Here is a 20,601-nt window from a genome sequence, read left to right as displayed (position 1 = left end):
GGCCAAACCCTAACCACTACCACTAGTTTTCCACAAATAGTCACAATGACAGAAACAGGTTTGCAACTCTGAACTCGGAAAATTGTTTTTAAAAAGTATAAAACCCCCCCCCCCCCCTAGATGCAAAAATGGCATCAAGAGCTCTATACCCCTCCTCTCTCTCACACCCAGAAACCCTAGATGCAACAATCGCATCGAGAGCTCTCACCACAATCTACTCGAAGCTCCTAAATCGAATGGCTGTCTGTTCCCTCCGCACCTTCGCTTCTTCCGACTCCAATTCCGAGTCAGATATTCCAACTAACAATTTGGATTCGGACTCGCTCTCGAAACAGCTTCATCACGCCGAGGGTACGAAAAACAGAGCATTCAACCGATTTCTGAAAGAAGTGCCAGCATTCTCCAGCAAGTCCTGCAAGGTGATGAAAGACAAGAAATATGCGAGGCTGGACATGGCGGGGACCCGGAAGCGAGGGCTGAACCTGAGGGTTTCAGGCAACTCTCTGCAGGACAAGGCAGTGGAAGAGGTGGATGATGATCATCTGTCCGCGGAGGAGTACCGGAGGAGTTACTACGGTAACATCGACCTCCCTCAGAGCCGATACAAGATGGGAGAGGTCGTGACGGAGCTCAAGAACATTATGTTCAACATGAAAGTAAGTATTATTTTGGTAGAATCAGATATTAAGTTGTTTCCTTCTATACTTATAAAAAAAATTTGTTTTCTTGAAAGTAAGTATTTTGGTAGAATCAGATATTAAGTTGTTTCCTTCTATACTTGTAAAAAAAAAAAAAAAAAAAAATTGTTTTCTGAAATCATCATTTTCACAAAAGGGGGCAACAGACATGTATTTAAAGATTTAAATAATCTAATTTCATGGATACAAAGCTGAACAGTTAGCTATACATATAATCCATGCTAAAAAGGTCACATGTCGTAGAAGTATGGATCACATTTTCAGAATCAGTAATCTTATTTTTAAATTATTTTTCAGAATCAATAATCTTATTTTTAAATTATAAAGACATTCAATAAATATTTGTTTATAACATGTACAAGTCTGTATCAACTTTCGCTAGGGAATCTGCTCCATGGAATAGTCTGTGGTTTCTCAGGTACCAATAGTCAATAGATAAATGACATGGCAATATTAAATAGATGAGCGGCAACATATACACACACACACACCAAGACATACATATACATACATCCATATATATATATATTGATAGTATAGTATAGTATTAGAATGCATGAGTCTATTAGAAATTAAAGGTGACACCAATTAAGGATAACTGTGAGTGATCTTAAATTGCTCGATTGTGTGCAACATAGAGAATGAATTCATCAAGGAGTAATATGTTTTGATCTTGGAGGTACTGTGAGGACAATAAAAAGGCCAAAAAGAATGCAGGTTTAGGCGTGCAGGAATATTGATGGTATATTTTCTAGGGGAATCACCTTCTTTTGCGTTGTCCAGTGGCTCGTGATTGCTGGGCTTTGTTTTTGGGTTTGTTTGGGGTTCACTGGGCAGGCAGTGTTATTAAAGGCCCAAGGCGCTAGAGGTTCTTTGGAGCCTAGGCGCGAGGTGCGCGCCTGAGTGAAGTGAGGTGCACAATGAAAATTTAAAAGACCTTAATAACATTCATATCTCATAAGTCATATCAATATTCTAAAAATTAATATCAAATATAAAAAAGTAAATCCATCAACTATACAAGCATCCAAAAACCATAAAACATAGCACAAATTTGTTTTCTTGAAAGGCAAAGCAAATTGTGTTTTTCTGAATGACAAAACAAAGCACAAAAAGTAATAAATATGTTAACGAAAAAAAAAAAAAATTGTTAACAAGAAAAGAGAAAAGAAAAAACAGAGCAAAAAAAAAAAAAGAACAGAGAGAAGAGAACTAGATGAAGAGAGAGATGTAAACAAAGATAAGAAGAGAGGAGAGATCTAGAGGAGAAGGGAGGAAGAAGAAGAAGAAGAAAGAAAGAACTGACGTGGCTTCGTCGTTCATCTCTGCAACTAGGGCTTCGTATTCGTCTCACAATCTCATTCTATCGTTGTTCGGTTAACACTTTGACTCTTGGGCATTCTTATTTTTTTATTCTTTTGAACAAAAGTTCCTTCTATAATATGATTGGACTTTCTTTTTGTTTATTAAGTTGCCAAAAGTATCCTTTTTGGCTTAAGAAATAGAATAATCGTTTTTTTTTAAACAAATATCAGTGAGGCGCGCCTCACAAACAGGACGAGGCGCAACCGAGGCGCGCGCCTAGTAAACATCAGTGAGCCTAGGATGACAACAGGCGCTAGGCGTGCCTTTAACAACACTGTGCCCAGGTATTCTAGAGGCTTAGTTGAGGCTTGGAGAGGTTGTATAGTGGGGCCCAAGTTCGTGATTTCTGGAGGGTCACGCTTTTGTGCGTTTGGTGGTGTTTATGGCTTGAAAGAAATAGGATATTCTTTGAAGGAAAGGAGACTCCTATTGGTGTGCTTAAGTTCTCCATCATTAGTAATCTTTTTTGTTGGGTTCTAGGGACATATTGTAAATCCATGGAGGAGTTAATTGGTTTTTTTGGACTCTTTGAGAGTTTAAAGGCCCTATGTGGCTTTTGAGGAATGCGGTCCCCTCTTGAACCTTTTTTAATACAATCTTACTCATTAAAAAAAAAAAAAAAAAAAAAAAAAAAAAAAAAAAAAAAATTCCTAGGGGAAATTATAGCTCTAGATGAATGATGGCGGCAAAAAGGATTTGTGTAGTTGATGCCAAGTTTTAGGACTTTAAAACTTCTATGAAAAGAAAAAGTCATGCTGCAAACTCCTTTTTCAGTGCTGCTGACAATTTCTGCTTCCATAATGTAAACATAAAATTGTGTTTGTCATGCACTAATCTGATACAAAAAGTTGTTATACTTATGTAGCAAGTGGACAATTTAACATGGAAATGCTGATTGGCTTGTGTTAGTCATGGTGCAAATTCAGGACCTTTTCCAAGGCATACTTTGTATTTGCTTTATTCTGTTTTATATTGAATCTGTTGTGACATCTCTATTGTAGCTCATTTAATCCAAGGAATTTGGATGTAAATCCATTTGGGATAGTTGTTAAGACTTGCTATGTAAACCACATTGGTTCTTTTTTGTCTAGTAAATATGATGTCCCACAAATAGCAAGAGGCAAGACTTTTTACATTGTAGAATAATGGGAAATTATAGATTTGGTTGTATACTGAAGTAAAGTATCCTTTCTTTCTTTCCAATTTCTTGGAAGTCGAAGAATGTAGGTCATAATAGATATTATTTTGATGGAAATTTAGACAGCTACACGAAATAGGCAAGAGGTCTATACTTAAGCATCGGTTGAACTTCTAAAGAATTTACGGTTGCCTAAAACTCAAAAGAGGTTATAAGAACTGTTAACTTGTGTGTCCTAAAAGCATGACCATTATTAAATCAATAGAGTTATTCAATTAGATAATGATTGTTTCACAAATTATTAAACCATCAATGACAAAGTAAGATGTTTTATTCTTTAATCTTCAAGGATTTGTCATACTGTGAAGGAAGTCCTTGTGAGAGTTTTTTAGTGGTAAACATGAAAAGATGTTCATTTGAACTAGACTTGGTTTATAGCCTGACATTGTAAAGAATTGATGACATGTTGTGTTTACATTTTTCTTAAGGAAAGTGGTATTGAAGGTTACAATGACAGAGAGCTCTTTTTGTGGTGTGGTCCTATTTTCATATAGAGCAAACTAAGGAGAGGAGTCCTCTCATTTTGAATTTTATTTTCTAAGGACCAAACCGTACGAGGGAAGCCATTTATTTATGGGAGAGACGGACTCACAAAAAATGGAATTTTGCCAGCGTTGGGATTCATGGGCCTAATTGGAAACTGTAGATGATAGTTCGTGATGATGTGAGGAGATCGTTCCACATCTGTCAAGAATGCTGATATCAGAGGCTGAGTGGAGCTCGAAGCTAACACAAGGGATTCTTCGTAGAGGAGATTGAGAGAGAGAAGGCAAATTTGTTTAACACCCTATCAGAGGCTGAGTGGAGCTCCAAAACTTTATGTTGCTATTTCGATTTCCTTCAGAGAAGGAAGCGCATAGGGTGTTATGATGGGGGAAGAAATCTTGGGGGGATGCAGAGCTGCTTATAGATCCGTGGTGTTACAGAGTTGGGTGGTTGGGGATGAGGAAAATGACAAGGCAGAGATGGATAGTGTTGTTTGGCCTTCCACTCCATCTATGGTGCCAGGAACTCTTTGAATCAATAGGTTAATTATGTGGTGGGTTTAGGGAGGTTGAGGTCTCTGAGAGCGAGACAGAAAGGATAGTCATCACGGTGGACGACTGTGGGGTTCTCCCGAAGTTTGTGATCGTTGAAGACAAAGATTGGGCTTTCAAGATCTCAATGACGGAGGAGATTGCTTTTTCTGTGGTGGCGAAACCCATGGCATCTTTGAATTTTGAGAAGAAGGGATGTGTGTCGCGTAGATCCGATGCTGGTTCAGTCCGTTCGGCGAGCTTGGTTAGATGGAGAAAGATGGATGGCAGCCAAGTCAGGGACAAAATGAATTGTACGCGCAGATGGCGAGTGGGGAAGGGGTGGAGTGGAGGCGTGCATGTGTAGGGGATAGGGTTTCGCATATTACGGATAAGGTGCTGGAAGGGGCTGGGCCTGGGGGACGTGGGCCACTTAATGGGCCGCGCAATAGGTTAGTTGGTCCTTATATTCATAAGCACCAGCCCAATGATGGGTATGAGCCTAATAACTTGGTCCAGTAGAAGAGAGATAGGGCTGTATTTTGGGGCCCTAATAAGATCCTGTCCGTTAAAGTTTTGGGTTTGGGCTCGAAGGAAGAGGAGAGGAGATCTAGAGTGAATGGGTTGGGCCAAGCCCAGGTGGGGAATACTGTAATGGGCCTCGGTGAAGTTTATAGACACTGGATGCGATCAGAGAAAGAGAACTGGGTTAGATCTAGTTCGTATAGCAGTCGCAAGGGGAAAAGGTTTCGCCATGGGAGTTGCTGTGTGCAGATGGCTTCGGACAATAGCTTTTGGTCTCTGCCATTAACTTCTTTTGAGGATGGTGATGCCACAATTAGAGATAGGAAGCGTTGGTCACGAAAGGAGAAACAAAAATGAGTTTGCCCAAAGGAAAGCTAACCTGGTATGTCTTTTTTCTCTAATTCTTGGAGCTTTCTGTCTACTTCTTCTTATTCTATTCCTTCTTGTGGGGTGTTAAGGGAGGAAATGGGGGTGGAGGCTGACCGACAGTCGGTGAGAAATGGGGTGTTGTCTCCAGTGGATTCGGAGGGGATGGGGCTGGATGCAGAGGTAGAAGATGAGGTGGGACAGTTGAGGAATCATACACTGGATATTCTGTTGAGTTCTTCTCCTGAGTTATTAAGGGAGAATATATCACTGATGGTAGCGTCGGTAGGTCTGGATGGAGTTACGGTGTGTGTGGGATGTGACTCAAAATTTCAGTTAAGTTAAGAGGCTGCGTCTGTATTAGTGAAGGAATTGAGAATGTATAAAGGGTTGAAGGAATTGATCCGTTTGCTGGATTTTGGCTCAGAAACAGTAGGGGAGGACTCTGAAGGGGATTTTGGATCACCTTTGGCTTTCTATCGGTTTGAGGCTTCGAATGATGATGGTGGGGACAAATTGAGGGGAGGGGGTAATGATAGGAATGCTATGGAGATGGTTCCATGGGAGGATTCTACCTGTTTGGAGATGTAATCGTTATGTGTATTATGGCCTGACTGGGGGGGGGGGGGGGGGGGGGGGAGTTCTCTGTAGTAGAGTGTGAAGTTAGAGGGGTGGAGTGGGTGAAGGATAACATTGACAATGTGAGCAGTATTTTGGGACTATCTTTTTAGCCAGATGAGGAGCAGGCTCGTTTGGTGCTGCATTCAACTGTTATGTACTACTGCTATATTACATATGCAAAGTATAGAGCCAAGTTAATAATAATATGTACATGTGTGTGTCTATATATATATATATATATATTAGCATTAAATTCAGTGTTGCGACTTTACCACGTCTCAACCTTCATGAAGAAATCAAAAGTTGCTCTATAGGCATCGATCTGGTTTTTAGGGTTGATCATCAAAGCATCAAGGAGCGAGAATTTGCCTTGCGATCATGCCTGGTAGGTCGCTTTGATAGAGACGTGGGGAGTATTGACGGGATTGAGGCTTGGGTGTTGAAAACTTGGAAGGTATCTAGCGGAGTGAAAGTTTCTCCTTTGCCCGACGATCTGCTTTTATTCAGGTTTCCATCGGAAGTTGAGGCCTTAAGGGATTTGGATGAAGGGAGGAAGAGATGGGGCGAAGTTTTGTTATCCATCGACATTTGGTACTTCGCGGCTGGATGTTCTGTTGTAAAAGAGAGAATAATACGAAGGGTGATCTTGTTTGGTTTGCCTCTCCATATCTGTTGTAACAACCTATTTTAAGCAGTTGGGAACTTATGTGGTGGATTTCGAGGTGTCGAGGCAGACATCTCAGCGAATGGACAGAGAATCCTCCTCTATGTTTCCGTCGGAAAAGTGATACCTGAGTATGTTTTTGTTGAGGACCTACGTGTGGCCTTTATGGTTAATCTGATAGAGGAAATCACACCTTGCATCCTTTCGAAATCCTACTATGGTCTCGGAGAAAGCCCTCACATCTTGGCTGTTGCAACTGCAGGTAGTCGCCGGAAACCACAGAACCACCAAGGCGTTGAAGGAAAGAGGCGACTGCCTTCTCACGCGTAGGTGTGATAGATCTAAGACTCTTGTCAATCAAGCCCCCAGTCATCGCCTTTTGTTCCCTCGTAATATCTGCGCTAACGGATACCAACCACGTGGCCATAATCGTGGCATTGAAGATGATTTTTATGCTGCGGATTCAGCTGGGCCAAAACGTGGATCTACAAAGGCCTATGGGCCAAACATGACAAGTGGGCCGCTAGTTAATCATGGCCCATAGGAGTTTAAGAGGGCTGTTCAATAGGGGCCCGTTTCCTTTCAAAACAAGCCCAACTCACATTCTTTAAGCAACTTGAAGAGAAAGGTTTTACGGGGCCCAATAATAAAATCTTAGTTTCTCTTATTAACTCCAAGCCCAGCCCACCTACTTCCACTGAAATAAGCCATTCACAGAGCCGTCGTTCCAACGAAACCTCTGCAACTTTCTAGAATTCACCGGAGAAGAAGAGATGGAGGGATTTATCTCTTGCCGCGGCTGGTGGAGGTCCTGTTAAGAAGGGATCTCGTCACTCTCAGTGTTGTGCAGGTATCTCATCTTCATCCCTCTCTGATTCTACACAGACGAAGGGATGAATTTTCAGATCTTCATCTCGGGACTTTCACAGTGGTGTTAGATGGTCCCGAAAAGAAAAGCAGAAGTGGTCTTCAACTTCACATTCTTAGACCTTTAATATTCCATCCTCTTCTTCTACCCCTTCTAGTGAGGTGTTGAGGAGCGTCGGCGTTGTGACTGAAGTGGAAAATAGGTGTGGGCTATCGGTAACGGACAGTGGAAATGGCCTTATGCATGGGCTGAATACATAAGGAAAAGAAGAAAGTGTTTCTGGTGTTTCTAGGCAGATGGAAATCACTGATTGTGCGGTCAGGAAATTTTATGAAGGGATTACAGTCTGTGTGGGTAGAGATTTGCATTTTTAGTTATCCAATGATGAGGCTGTAGCTCTGTTCAATGAGCTTTGATTAAATGCAGCTTTGAATAAATGCAGCTTTGAAAGGCCTTAACTGCATGCCTTTTGCAGCGGTTGAGGGGAATGATTTTGCTACAGATTCAGATTCTTTTTATGAAAATGACAGACTTTGCAGAGGAGGCGGTTGATGATTCCGGACTTCTCCAACAGGTTAGTTCCAAAGAGCTTGGACCCTGGATGGAGAATGGTTCTGAAATTCTAGAGGAGGAACCACTGGCCATGGTGCGACCTGATGAAGAGGTTGCTGATTTGGGGAAAGATTGGGTTGTTGACAATATTGGAGTCACTAGTGAGCTGTTGGGAGTCTCTTCAAAAGGTAATGAAGACCAGACGTTATCTATCCTTTGAGCAATTGTGGAAGGGAGAGAGGTCGCAGTGACCAATGAAGTTTTGAACATGAGGCCTTTATCGTCTTGGAAAGGGGCAAAGGAGATAAAGAATCTTATTTCAGAAGTCAACTATGAAGGGAAAAGAGGAGTGGTGAAGGAAAAGGGAAGCACCAGGAGTAGGAGTCTTAAGAAGGGTGGAGGTGAGATAATTTTATCAGGTTTTTAATGAAGCTACAAATCATTACATGAAATGTTCGAGGTCTCAATGATCCGAACAAAAGAAGGGTGGTGAAGGTAGCTTTAAGGAAGTGGGGTGCCCAGGTTGTTTGTTTACAAGAAACCAAGTTGGCATCCATTTATGACGGGGTGGTTAGGAGTTTGTGGGGAGGAAGGTTTGTGGAATGGGAGGCTTTGAATGCCATAGGTACTTCGGGCGGGATCTTAATCATGTGGGACAACAGATGGTTATCTAGAATGGACGTGTGGAGGGGGAGATCTTTTGTGTCTTGTCTATTTAATATGGAAGAGGATAATTTCAGATGGGTTTTTACTGGAGTCTATGGACCGGTTATTGATGATGAGCGACCCATCTTTTGGGAGGAGCTTAGTCATGTCCAAGGATTGTGGTCTCTCCCTTGGTGTTTGGGAGGAGATTTCAACTCTGTCAGGTCCCCGTTAGAGAGGTCTACAGGGGATAGAAGGTCACTGGAAACGGATCAAATTTCTGATTTTATTGATGAACATCTTCTAGTTGACTTACCAATGTAAGGTGTAGCCTATATTTGGTCGAATGGTAGGATCCAATCACTCTTTCAAGACTGGATAGATTTCTAATTTCTGGGGCGTGGGAAGAGAAATTCTTGGATGTCATTCAGGCGGCGTTAGCAAGGGTCATCTTTGATCATGTTCCTTTGGTCTTGGATTGCGGGGGCTTGTGTTCTCGAAGAACCCCGTTTAGATTTGAGAATATGTGGCTACGTGCAGGGGATTTCCAAGAGCAAGTCAGATCTTGGTGGGAGGGAGTCATTGTTTCAGGATCGCCCAATTTCATAATAACAAAGAAGTTAAGAGCTCTCAAATTCGCTCTTAAGCAGTGGAACAAGGATGTTTTCGGGAATCTGAAATGGAGGAAGAATAGAGTCCTTGCTGATTTTTCCGAGATTGACCATCTTGAGGAGGCAGGTGGGGATGTGGAGTCTCTACGTTCTAGGAGAGTCTCCTGTCAGGCGGTTCTTGCTGAGATTGCTTGTATGGAGATCTCATGGAGACAAAAATCTCGAGCTCTTTTGCTAAAAGAAGGGGATAGGAACACAAAATTCTTCCACAGATTAGCTAACGCTCATAGGAGGAGTAATCATATTGGAAGAATTCGGGTGGAAGGTGTGGAGCTGTGGAGAGAGGAGGAGGTCCGTAACGGGATTACTTCTTTTTATCAGAAGCTTTACACCGAGCCTTTAGTTTGGAGACCCAAACTTGATGGTCTCCATTTTGAGGCCATATCTGAGCTGGATAGAGATAGGATTGAGAATCCTTTTACTGAAGAAGAAGTTGTAAAGGCTTTATCAAGTTGTAATGGGGACAAAGCTCCAGGGCCTGATGGTTTTACTATGCGTTTTATGTTGGAAAGTTGGGCGATAGTAAAATATGAGGTAATGGGTACTTTTCAGGAATTTCATTCTTCTGGCGTCTTTGAGAAGTCGCTTAATGCTTCATTTATTGCCCTTATCCCCAAGAAGGGAGGCGCTTCTGACGTAAAGGATTTCCGTCCAATTAGTTTGGTGGGTTGTATTTACAAACTTATTGCTAAGGTGCTTGCTCTAAGGATGAGGGAAGTAATGGATGGGATTATTTTAGACTCCCAGAACGCCTTTGTTGGAGGACGATAAATTCTTGATTCAGTTCTTATTGGTGGTGAATGTGTGGATTCCAGATTGCGTAGCGGTATTCCTGGAGTTTTATGCAAACTTGATATTGAGAAAGTATACGATCACGTGAATTGGAATTTCCTACTCTATTCGTTACAAAGAATGGGGTTTGGAAGCAAATGGAGGAAGTTGATCGAGACTTGTCTCTCATTTGTCAAGTTTTCTATTCTTGTGAATGGCTCTCCCGCTGGTTTCTTTGGTTGCACCCCGGGCATAAGACAATGTGATCCTTTGTCATCTTTCTTCTTTCTTGTTGTTATGGAGGGTTTAAGCAGACTTATGCGCAGGGCAGAGGACCTTGGCTTTATTAAGGGTTTCAAAGTGGGTAGAGATTTAGCCCATCAGATGGAGATTTCTTATTTACTTTTCGCAGACGATACCCTTGTTTTCTATGATGCTGATGTGTCTCAACTTCGTTATTTGAGGTGCATCCTAACTTGTTTTCAGGCGGTCTCCAGGCTAAAGGTCAATGTGGTTAAGAGTGTGCTTGTCCCAGTAGGGAATGTTGAGAATATCTCCTCCTTAGCTGCAGTTCTTAGATGCAGGGTGGGTTCTTTTCCTATTCCTTATTTGGGGTTGCCCTTAGGGGTCTCTTCAAGGATAGTGGGGAGTTGGGATTCAGTGATTGACAGGTATGCGAAGAGATTAGCAGGATGGAAAAAGCAATATTTGTCCAAGGGGGGTAAAGTTACTCTCATTAAGAATACGTTATCGAGCCTTCCCATTTATTTTCTTTCTATGTTTCAAATCCCTTGTTTCGTTGCGGATAGGATTGAAAAAATTCAAAGGGATTTCCTATGGGGAGGAAGGGGAGATGAGTTCAAGTATCACCTTGTCAGATGGGAGCAAGTTTGCAAGCTTGTGAAATTGGGTGGACTTGGCATAAGACGAATAGTTCCTTTCAATCAAGCCCTCCTGGGTAAATGGTTATGGAGATATGGAAGGGAAAGACACCGTCCTTGGCGCAGGTTAGTTTCCTGTCGGTTTAGGGAAGAAGATGGAGGCTGGTCTACACATCCGGTTACTCTTGTGGGAGGACTAGGGATGTGGAAGTCTATTCGGAAGGGTTGGGACGCCTTTTCTGCTCATATCAGATTCAAAGTTCGTGATGGACGCCGTGTTCTGTTTTGGGAAGATCTTTGGTGTGGTGATCAGCCATTATCTCGTTCATTTCCTAGATTATTTGGTATTGCAGTTGATAAACATGCCTTTGTAACTGATTGTTACCGTCTTGATAGTAGTGGGATTACGTGGGATGTGCACTTTTGGCGCTCCTTTCAGGATTGGGTGATGGATAAGGTATGTGTTTTTTTGGATCTTCTGTATCGGCAGGAGGGTGTTGGCAGAGAATATGATGATTTGATTTGGGTTCCTTCTTCCCACGGTCGTTTCGAAGTAAGATCCCTGTTCTCATGTCTGTCTCATTTTGTTAATTATGATTTCCCATGGAAAACTATTTGGCGATCCATGGCTCCAACTAGGGTGGCTTTCTTTGTTTGGACTGCTGTTTGAGGAAAGATTTTGACAATTGATAATTTAAGGAAATGGGGCAATTGTATTGTTAATCGGCGTTGTCTATGCAAGAAAGATGGGGAGTCTGTTGATCACCTCTTTCTGCATTGCCCTGTGGCGAATGACTGTTGGAATCTTATTTTTGGGTTTGTTGCATGTGTTGGGTAATGCCACAATCTACTAAGGAGTTGATTCATGTATGGAGAGGATGTCGTGTGAGAAGGGATGTACGTGATTTCTGGAGAGTTGTCCCATATTGTGTTTGGTGGTGCATTTGGAAGGAGAGAAATAGTAGAATGTTTGAAGATAAAGAGTCGTCTACGGCAATGGTGAAGCATCACATTCTTCGTTCTCTTTTCAATTATGTGAAGTGGAGTCCTTGCTCTTGTTTTGATGATTTAATTATTTTTTTGGATTCTTTGAGGCCTTAGTCCCGGTTCCATTTTTGTATAAGGGACGCGTTCCTCTTTTGAACGCCTTTTTTATGTTATAATTACTTATAAAAAAAAAAAATAAAGTTACGTGCATAAATAGTGAAAGGAAAAACAAGTGATTTATCAACCATCAAAAGCTTATGCAACAATAATAAAAGAAAGAGATTTAATTTTCACTGTTATTATTATTTTTAATTTTTCTTTAATTATTATGCTGTAGCTTTATGGAGTTGTTGTTGGCTATAAATATATAAGTTTTGAAGCAAAGCCGAGGTGCGTACAATATTTGGTATAGCTGCCTATATGGTGTAATTAGCTTGCCTTGGTCAGTTCATGATGTGACTGGGTCAGAGTAGCAATTGTCATTTTAGCACATGCAAAACTGTGCGCATAGGGTAATGGGCAGACCAACAAGGTAGTACAAGCTACAATGCAGTAAGTGTCTAACATGTGTCAGAGGTATTATCTAATTTATGTGCAAAAAAGAAGTTAGGTGATGTTATGTAACAATAATAATAATAAAAGAAAAAAGTTATTTATTATAATTAGAGAGATGAAAATGGGACCTCAATGACTTCGAATATGTGAGTCTTTACATGATTAAAGACCTTTAAAATTTTGTGCCGCAGGACAGTTTAAATAGCCAACGGATAAAAGTTTGTAGGGTGAGTGACAAATGAGATTCTTGTGGAACTCTTTATGTTTGAATGGGCTGTCAACTGTGTGTGGGATTTATTGATTTCCCTTCAAATTTTATTTATTTATTTATTTTTTTAATACTATGGTGAGCAGACAGACTAGTGAAAAGTTGCACTATAGAGATACATATATCTACGCATTCTATTTTTATATGCGAAGAAATTAGGACGACAGTAAAACCTTTGTTTATCATCGTTATGGGTGAAGGCAGATTGATATACTGGGGCTTTCAACCCTCCACAGGGCCACTTTACAAAACTTGTTTTAAGTCGAGGACTAGGGGTAACAAAGGTAGTGGGTTGCTTAAAGTGTCATGCTTCTCTATTTTTATTATTATTTCAGAATGCATTTGGCAAGCGATAAATCAATGAGAAAAATATGAGTTTTCAGATAGACGGGGGTACTATAAGAATCATGGCATTCAAATTATATTCTTGAACGTAAATAACATGGCATACTATACCAGCAGAGATTGAAATAAAAATTTAAAGATGGGTGTGTCAGTTTGAAACTACAACAAGCAACAAGAAAGTGAGCTAAGAGCGAAATCATCGGTTATGAAGCAGTAGATCCATGGAGGACTAATCTCTCGCAAGCTCGACATCAATGGTATGCTCCTCCCCAGTGGAGTCGCCAAAATGTAGATGATAGTTCGTGATGATGTGAGGAGATCGTTCCACATCTGTCAGGAATGCTGAGATCAGAGGCTGAGTGGAGCTCCAAGCTAATACAAGGGATTCTCCGTAGAGGAGATTAAGAGAGAGAATACAATTTGTTTAACACTCTATGATAGCTCGGGTTCTAGAAGACCATTATTTATGGTTATGGTCGAGGCGGTGTATATGTATTTCAAAAAACCCCTTAAATGATGAAAGTTCAGTCCTATTTATACTACTTTCATTTGGGTAAGGACTTGGTCATGAGAGCCAACTCCTTCTTTATCCAATGGTCGCTTTACCTAGGTAAAGACCCTTGGTTACGAGGGTAGCTCCTTCTTTATCCAGTGGTCATTCTACCTAATCATTGACAGATTGGTCATATAGCAGGCAGCCCGAGGCACGCCGCTGCCCTTTTTCGAGGTGGTGGCGATTGCATGTATTTTACGTAGGTCTTATAAGTCAATCAACTTATATTTAATGTATTATGTGGTCTCTAATACTTGAGCTCAGTTATTGGGTATTAAGTATTCTCTCCCCCTTGTGTAGACCTCGAGTTGAGGCGAATCCTTGGAACTTAGCTGTCTAAACACTTAGATTCCCGCGATCATAAAGGGAAAGCAGAGACTAATCGAGGGCTTGCCTTACGAAATCTCGGTCTTTCGTTTTTTGTTCGCACCTCGAACCCTCCTTTTTACAAAGGTTTGCTCGAGGCGAGAACTCTCTTCCAATGAATATAAAGGAGACCTCTTCTGCAGAAGAGACATCACCACAGGAGGGCAAAGGATAGCAACCCCTTGCCCTTTGCAAATTCAGTATTCGCCAAAGACCTAGTAGCTCGAGAGTACTGGTGTTGCCAGGGAGGTGCCAATTAGGACTAGATATGGTCCTATCAGAATTGGCCAGGTGTATTTTTAGTAATAAATAGTGCCACATGGCGTATGGCGTGGTGCGATCATCCACATTTATAATAAAATAGTGCCACATGGCGTATGGCGCGACGCGATCATCTACATAAACTATGATTTTGTTTGGACAATGGTTTTGGATAAAATCTTGACGCTGGATAACTTGAGACGGAGGAGACAGATCATGGTCAATTGGTTCTGCTTGTGCAAGAGAGATTAAGAGATTGTTTATCATCATCTGCTCCACTGCCCTGTGGCCTGGGACCGTTGTGGTTTTCTTTTGGGGTTGTTCAGGGTCCAGTGGATCATGCCTTGGTCCTTAATAGCCTTGATTGATGCTTGGAGAGGGTGTTTATTGGGCACCCAAGCCCGTGACTTTTTTGAGGGTGGTCCCTTTTTGTGTTTGGTGGTGCATTTGGAGGGAGCGGAATAGAGGATCCTTCGATAGAGACGAATCTCCTATTGTGGCCTTGAAATCCTTTATTATTAGCTCTGTTTTTTATTGGGTCAATGGGAGAAATTGTAAATCTTTAGTCGAGTTTATTGATTTTTGGATTCTTTGGGTCCTTGGGGCCTTTTTGTTGGTCCTTGTGTAGATTTTCTTGGGATGCGTTCATGAACGCCTTTTATACAATCTCACTTGCTTATATATTAAAAAAAAACTTCTGTTTTCGCATCATTTTCTTTTTGAATATTGGAGATTATAGCAGAATAGGCAGTTTATTTTTGCAGTATTTTAATGAAGCTCAACATTTCTTGAAGGGGATTGTAGCATCAAGCTAGATTGTTTGACATGAATCTTTTATTATGATCCCCATAGTTTTGCCAGTTCCATTCAACAAGGTTATGTGCCATGTAGACCACTTGCGTGTTTATTTGTGGTTTTTTCCATCACTTATAATGAATATGCTTACCTGTTATAGGTTGAATATGAAGCAGTCCGGAGTGAGCTCTTGGTAGAAATAGCTAGGGTCACTTCCAAACAGGACCTTTGTGCAAGGTTAGCAATAAAGTCAGAACCTCTCTCTCTGTCTCTGTCTCTGTCTCTCTCTCTCTCGTGTTTTCAAAAAACACTCGTGAGATGATGGGTAATAATTAGGAAATATGAAAACATCGAGAGCCCACTAAGTGACACTGTCAGTGGTCCATGGGCTTTTTCTCTTCGGCAGAACACTTCCATTGATTTCAAAAATAGTGGATGATAAATTGGTGGATGAGATTATTTTCACTTACTACATAGTAACCCAAGTAAACTTTATGCAGCGTTAGGCTAATTTTTCAATTTCTATCTACTGACTTTTATCTCTATGTTGGGGCCTTTTCTTGGTTCGCTTCTCCAAACAAAGCTCGTGTGTTAGTACAAGTAGGGGTGCACATGGTTTGGTTCAATCCGATTCTGGACTAAATGAGAACTGAACCGATCCCGACAGTTCCTAGAAAATTATAATCTGCACCGGACCATAGCAACCGTAAAATCGAACAGAATCATGAAAGACCGGTGTGGTGTGGTTCTATCCATGATTGTGGACACTAGTAATGGAAACCTGTGCCACCATAGAAACATGTGATTGCATACCTGCCAGAGATTTTATAGTTTTGTTGCCTATTTTCACTTCTTTTTCATATACGTTTTCAGCAAGCATGAGATTGAGTGTAACAGTCCACACCCTACACGACACAATATTGTCCGCTTTTGGCTCCCACGGACCGGACTTCGCAGGAGGTCACCCATTGTGGTACTACTCCATCATAAGTATGCTTAATTGCGGAGTTCTAATGAGTTCACGGCCTTCATGGCTTTAAAACGCGTTGTGTCGTAGAAGGGTGTTGAACTTACATATAGCACTTCTCCTTCACCTTCCCCAGGCGATGTGGGATCATGCCACCCATAGTGTGCCGTAGTAGCTCGCCTAGTGTCTCGCACCCGCCCGCATAGGTCGTCACATTGAGACTCAAACTACGTAACATAGTGGCAAAAGCTCTATTGGGTGCATGTATTATAAAACTAAGAACAAACTTAATAGATGTGAAGAAATTATATAAATTAAGCAAAAAGCCGCAACATATATTTGTATATATATTTATTATATATATATATAATTAATGGTTCAGTCCTAATGGACCCAAAATAGAACCAAATTGTGAGTTAGCGGTTCTCAATTTTTGGAATCGGACCAGTTCGAACAGTAACAATACTAGATTGAACCATACTGTCTGGTTTGGCTTGGATCGATTCACCAGTTCCACCGTTTTTCTGTGCACCCCTAAGTACAACAAGTGATGCGAGTGACTGTATAATCAGATCAATTTGGGTCTAAATGTATTAAGATGAAGTTGCTAACTAGTGGAGCAGGCTTGTCAGGTAATAAAAGCGAGTATGAAATGCATTTGTGTAGCTGAAATAAGAATGCTTAGGTACATGAAATGAGTAATTAAAAGTATTATGATTAATAATTAACGTGTGACATAAATCAAGAGTGACACTCGTTCCTAATAAAATAAGAGGAATGCTGGCCTAGGTGGTCTAGATATGTATAATTTAGACCTGTGGATGCACTGTTAAGAACTAGAAGATTAGTTTCAAGAGAAATAAAAGAAAAATAGGCTTACCAATATGGGATAGAATAATTAGACTTGATTGAAAAATCAAATGGAATAGGAGGAACGGATTTCAATAGAAAATAATGAAATAAGAGAATAGACATGGTCGATTCCATTTATATGGGATAAAGGGAAGGATAATGAAAAAAGAAAAGAAAGAGATGATGATCCCAACTTGATCAACGTGATTATTTGGCTTGAATAAGATTTGCCCTTTGCTACGTTCTTTATATACCATATTTAACAACAAATATTCATATTGATGTAGAAGACTTTTTGGTTTACCTTAAAATTTGGGTTGAGCTTCAATTTGGATCTTCTGTAGGAGTTCAAATTTAAATGAAGATTACATCTTTACATCTTCATCTGTCATATCACATTTGGCTGACTGAATTTTCGTATTGTTAGCCGCAAATGATGATGAGGAACACTTGCGACAGTCGGCGATGGTTTACGAGTTGTGGTGCTGCAGTTAGTGATGCAGCCAATGTTGAGAGTAATGCCTTTTCTACTAATGCGGCTGGTTATGCAATCAACGGTGAGGGTCCAGGTAAGTGTGTTTATGATGCATATGTCCTCATTTTTCATGACTTTTCGTTCGAATGATAATTTTAGTACAAGTTATGTGATCCAAAAGCTCTATTTATAGCTCATGAGCTTAGAGCCTAATGGAGTTTTATATTTTCATTGTTTTAACCTTTAGGTCTGTGTTCATTGCATTATCCTCATAATATGTTGCACATTTTTTTATATATTATATGTCATTTGAAAAAATCCAATTTTAATTTGGGTGGGAGCATCCTATATATTGACACCCCATATTAAAAAAAAAAAAAAAAAAAAAAAAAAAAATACAAATATGGAGGGGGGAGATCTATAAATCTTATTATCTCTAGGTATCCTAGTGGGATTCAAATGAATACATAAACATGGATTCTATCTGTTCGGAGATTTGGTATGTTCAATCTATAGTTGTTGCATAATATTACTTTTTTTTTTTTTTTTAATTTTAATTTTTATAAATTTTTAAATTTTTTTGGGTTAGTGTTGCATAATATTACTTTTTGAGGTTTCAGGTTACAATTATTAATTCATTCATAAAGTGAATTAGAAGGCAGTGCAAATATTAGTTGAAATTGCATCTTCCATCCATTATTAAAGTGCTTATGCTTTTTTGGGGTAAGTAGCATATCATAGAAAACCGCTCAAACGGGGAGCACATTCCAACTACAAATCTCACAGCCAAAACAGTATGCTATATCCTCAAACTATCCCCAAAATCATCATATCCTCTTAAAATTTACAATTTCAACCATTTGTCGTAACAACTAACAAAATAAGAATAGAAAATTTGAGTGCCTAGATAGGAGTCTCCTCTTCCCCATCAAAAGATCTTCTTTTACTCTGTCTACCAAAAACCCGACCACAAGTAAAGAGGAGCAACCATCCAAGCATCTTGTGTACATCGTCTCCAAGTTGGAAGCATGGTCTTTGTAGTAGTATGCAGCATGACCCAAAAAAAAAAAAAAAAAAACCCAAAACAGGCAAGAATAAAGCCGGCAATGCAAGAGTAAATGGTTCCTTGACTTCTCATTTATCTTACACATACAACACTAGTTGATGACCAGCTACACGACCTACACCTTCTCCGGAGGTTGTCAAGTGTCAGAATCCTCCATAAAGTTGTCCACCCAAAGGAAGCTATTGTTAAAGGGGTTTTGGTGCGCTAAATAGCCTTCCAAGGAAAAGGCAACCCCTTCACGTCCACGTTCAATAATCACTTATAAAAAGGCGAACATCAAATCTCCAATGAGAAGCGGCCCCATGCTCACTCATCTTCCTCCTCCCCACCGATCTGCTGATTGTATAACATCCCCAAGAGCTTAGCAAAGTCCTCTACCTTCCAATCTTGAGATGGTCTTATGAATTGTATATACCAAATCGGCCTCCTGTTATAAAGGCGATAGCAATCGGCTATTGTGGGAAGTTTGTGTGCTGTAATTTGAAACAGTCTCGAAAAAACCACCGGTAACGGTCTCGCTCCACACCAGTCATCCACCCAAAGCCATTACTCCCACTATTCACTCGAAACATAACATGTGTTGAGAATTCTTTCAACCTTTCTTGATGACTTTCTCACCCCACCCCTGCCTCCCTTCCCCGAATTACAACCAATGACCCTCCTCCATAAACTGTGCCTCTTGATCTCGAATCTCCAAAGCAACTTCCCCTACAAGGTTTTGGCTTTGAATCCCCAAACCACCTGCTTGAATCGGCCTGCTCCCAATTGAAAAGGTGATACTTGAACTCGTCTCCCTTACCGCCCCGCAAGAAGTTCCTTAATCTCTCCATCCTCTGAACAACGATGGCCGAGAGAAAGCAAGTTCCAAAACTCAAATAGTTACTCTTCAAGAGAGTAATTCACTCCTCTTCGATAGATATTGTTTCTTCCACCTTGCAATTTTCCTCTTGAACCTATCTAATGAGTGGATCCCACGAAGCCACCCTCCTAAGTGGAGCTCCCAATGGTAAGCCCAAATACGTTACTTGGAATTCCCCCACTGTATACCTCAGTATATCAGCCGAAAAAGTTTTATTTCCCTCACCTTCCTACTGGCACAATGACACTTTTCCCTAGATTGACCTTTTGGCCAGACAAAGCGAAAAAGCACACAAAATACTTCAAAGATACCTCAACTGAGCCCCATTCGCCTCCCAGAAGACAATCATGTCATCAACAAACAAATGATGGGATATCTCCAGCTGCAAAGATGTATCCCTGCCCACTCTAAAGCCTCTCCAGATCCACCGCAGCTTGCTGAATGCCTCCGTCACATTAATGAACAACAAAGGGGACAACGGGTCCCCCTGCCTCAACCGTCTAGAGCTACCAAAGAATCCAGACGGGACCCATTCATCAAAATTGAAAACCTCGCTAAGGAGATGCAAAATTAGATCCACGTCCTCCACCTCTCTTTGAAACCTATCCTCTCTAGCATATATTAAATTATCATTGTACTCTCAGGAGTTTAGGAAAAAGGTGTTTGGGAATAATGGAGATGAACAGGCCGATGACCTGGTTGTGGGGAAGAAGTGAGAAAAAGGGTTCTGGTAGTAGGGGCAAATCGAGATCTAAATTTAGACCTCATAAAGATACTGAATGTTATTATTGTCACCAAAAAGGGCACATTAAGTGGAATTGTTCAAAATTGAAAAATAAGAAGAAAGATAAAAAAAGAGTTTAAGGATAAATCCACTAGTAATTCTTTCGATGTTGCTAGGGAGAGTTCCTCGGATGTCGAAAATGTTCTTTCAGTTTGTGTAAGTGATTGTCACTCTAGTAGTGAATGGGTTCTTGATTTTGGTTGTTCTTATCATATGGTTTTCTACTTACCGTTCTGTTGATGGTGGTGTTGTCTTAATGGTGGACGACAATCCCTGTAAGACTATTTAGCATAGGCACAATCCAAATTAAGATGCATGATGGTATTGTTAGAACTTTGAGTGATGTCCGGCATGTTCCAGATTTGAAAAAGAATTTGATTTCTCTTGGTACTCTTGACTAACGGTTGCAAGTTTTCAGCCGAAGGTGGAATTTTGAGAGTTTCTAAATGTGCTCTTATTATGTTGAAAGGAAAACAGAGAAAAAGCTTTTATTTTTTGCAGGGTAGTATTGTGATAGGCTCTGCTTTAGTATCTTCTTCAATTGATCTAGATTCAGAAACTACTCATCCGTGGCATTTGCGTTTAGGGCATATGAGTGAGAGAAGTTTGACAAAATTGGGCATACGG

At 40.6% G+C, this 20,601-nt stretch overlaps 1 protein-coding gene across 1 annotated transcript in view; it reads left to right on the top strand.

The window, feature by feature from the left end:
• The first annotated feature begins 14 nt into the window (after positions 1 to 14).
• The window catches only part of LOC132276961 (uncharacterized), a 51,493-nt gene continuing 30,906 nt past the window's right edge, over positions 15 to 20,601 (top strand). The window contains exons 1-2 of the mRNA XM_059778628.1: positions 15 to 656; positions 17,218 to 17,359. Of these exons, the coding sequence (XP_059634611.1) occupies positions 129 to 656; positions 17,218 to 17,359 (670 nt within the window). The 5' untranslated portion in view covers positions 15 to 128. The remainder of the gene's footprint in view (positions 657 to 17,217; positions 17,360 to 20,601) is intronic.

The sequence above is a fragment of the Cornus florida genome, unplaced genomic scaffold, assembly GCF_030987335.1.
Source record: "Cornus florida cultivar Cherokee Brave unplaced genomic scaffold, ASM3098733v1 CherokeeBrave_3.0.0_Hap2_Chr10, whole genome shotgun sequence".
NCBI lineage: Eukaryota > Viridiplantae > Streptophyta > Magnoliopsida > Cornales > Cornaceae > Cornus > Cornus florida.
This window is presented reverse-complemented; position numbering and strand designations above follow the sequence as displayed.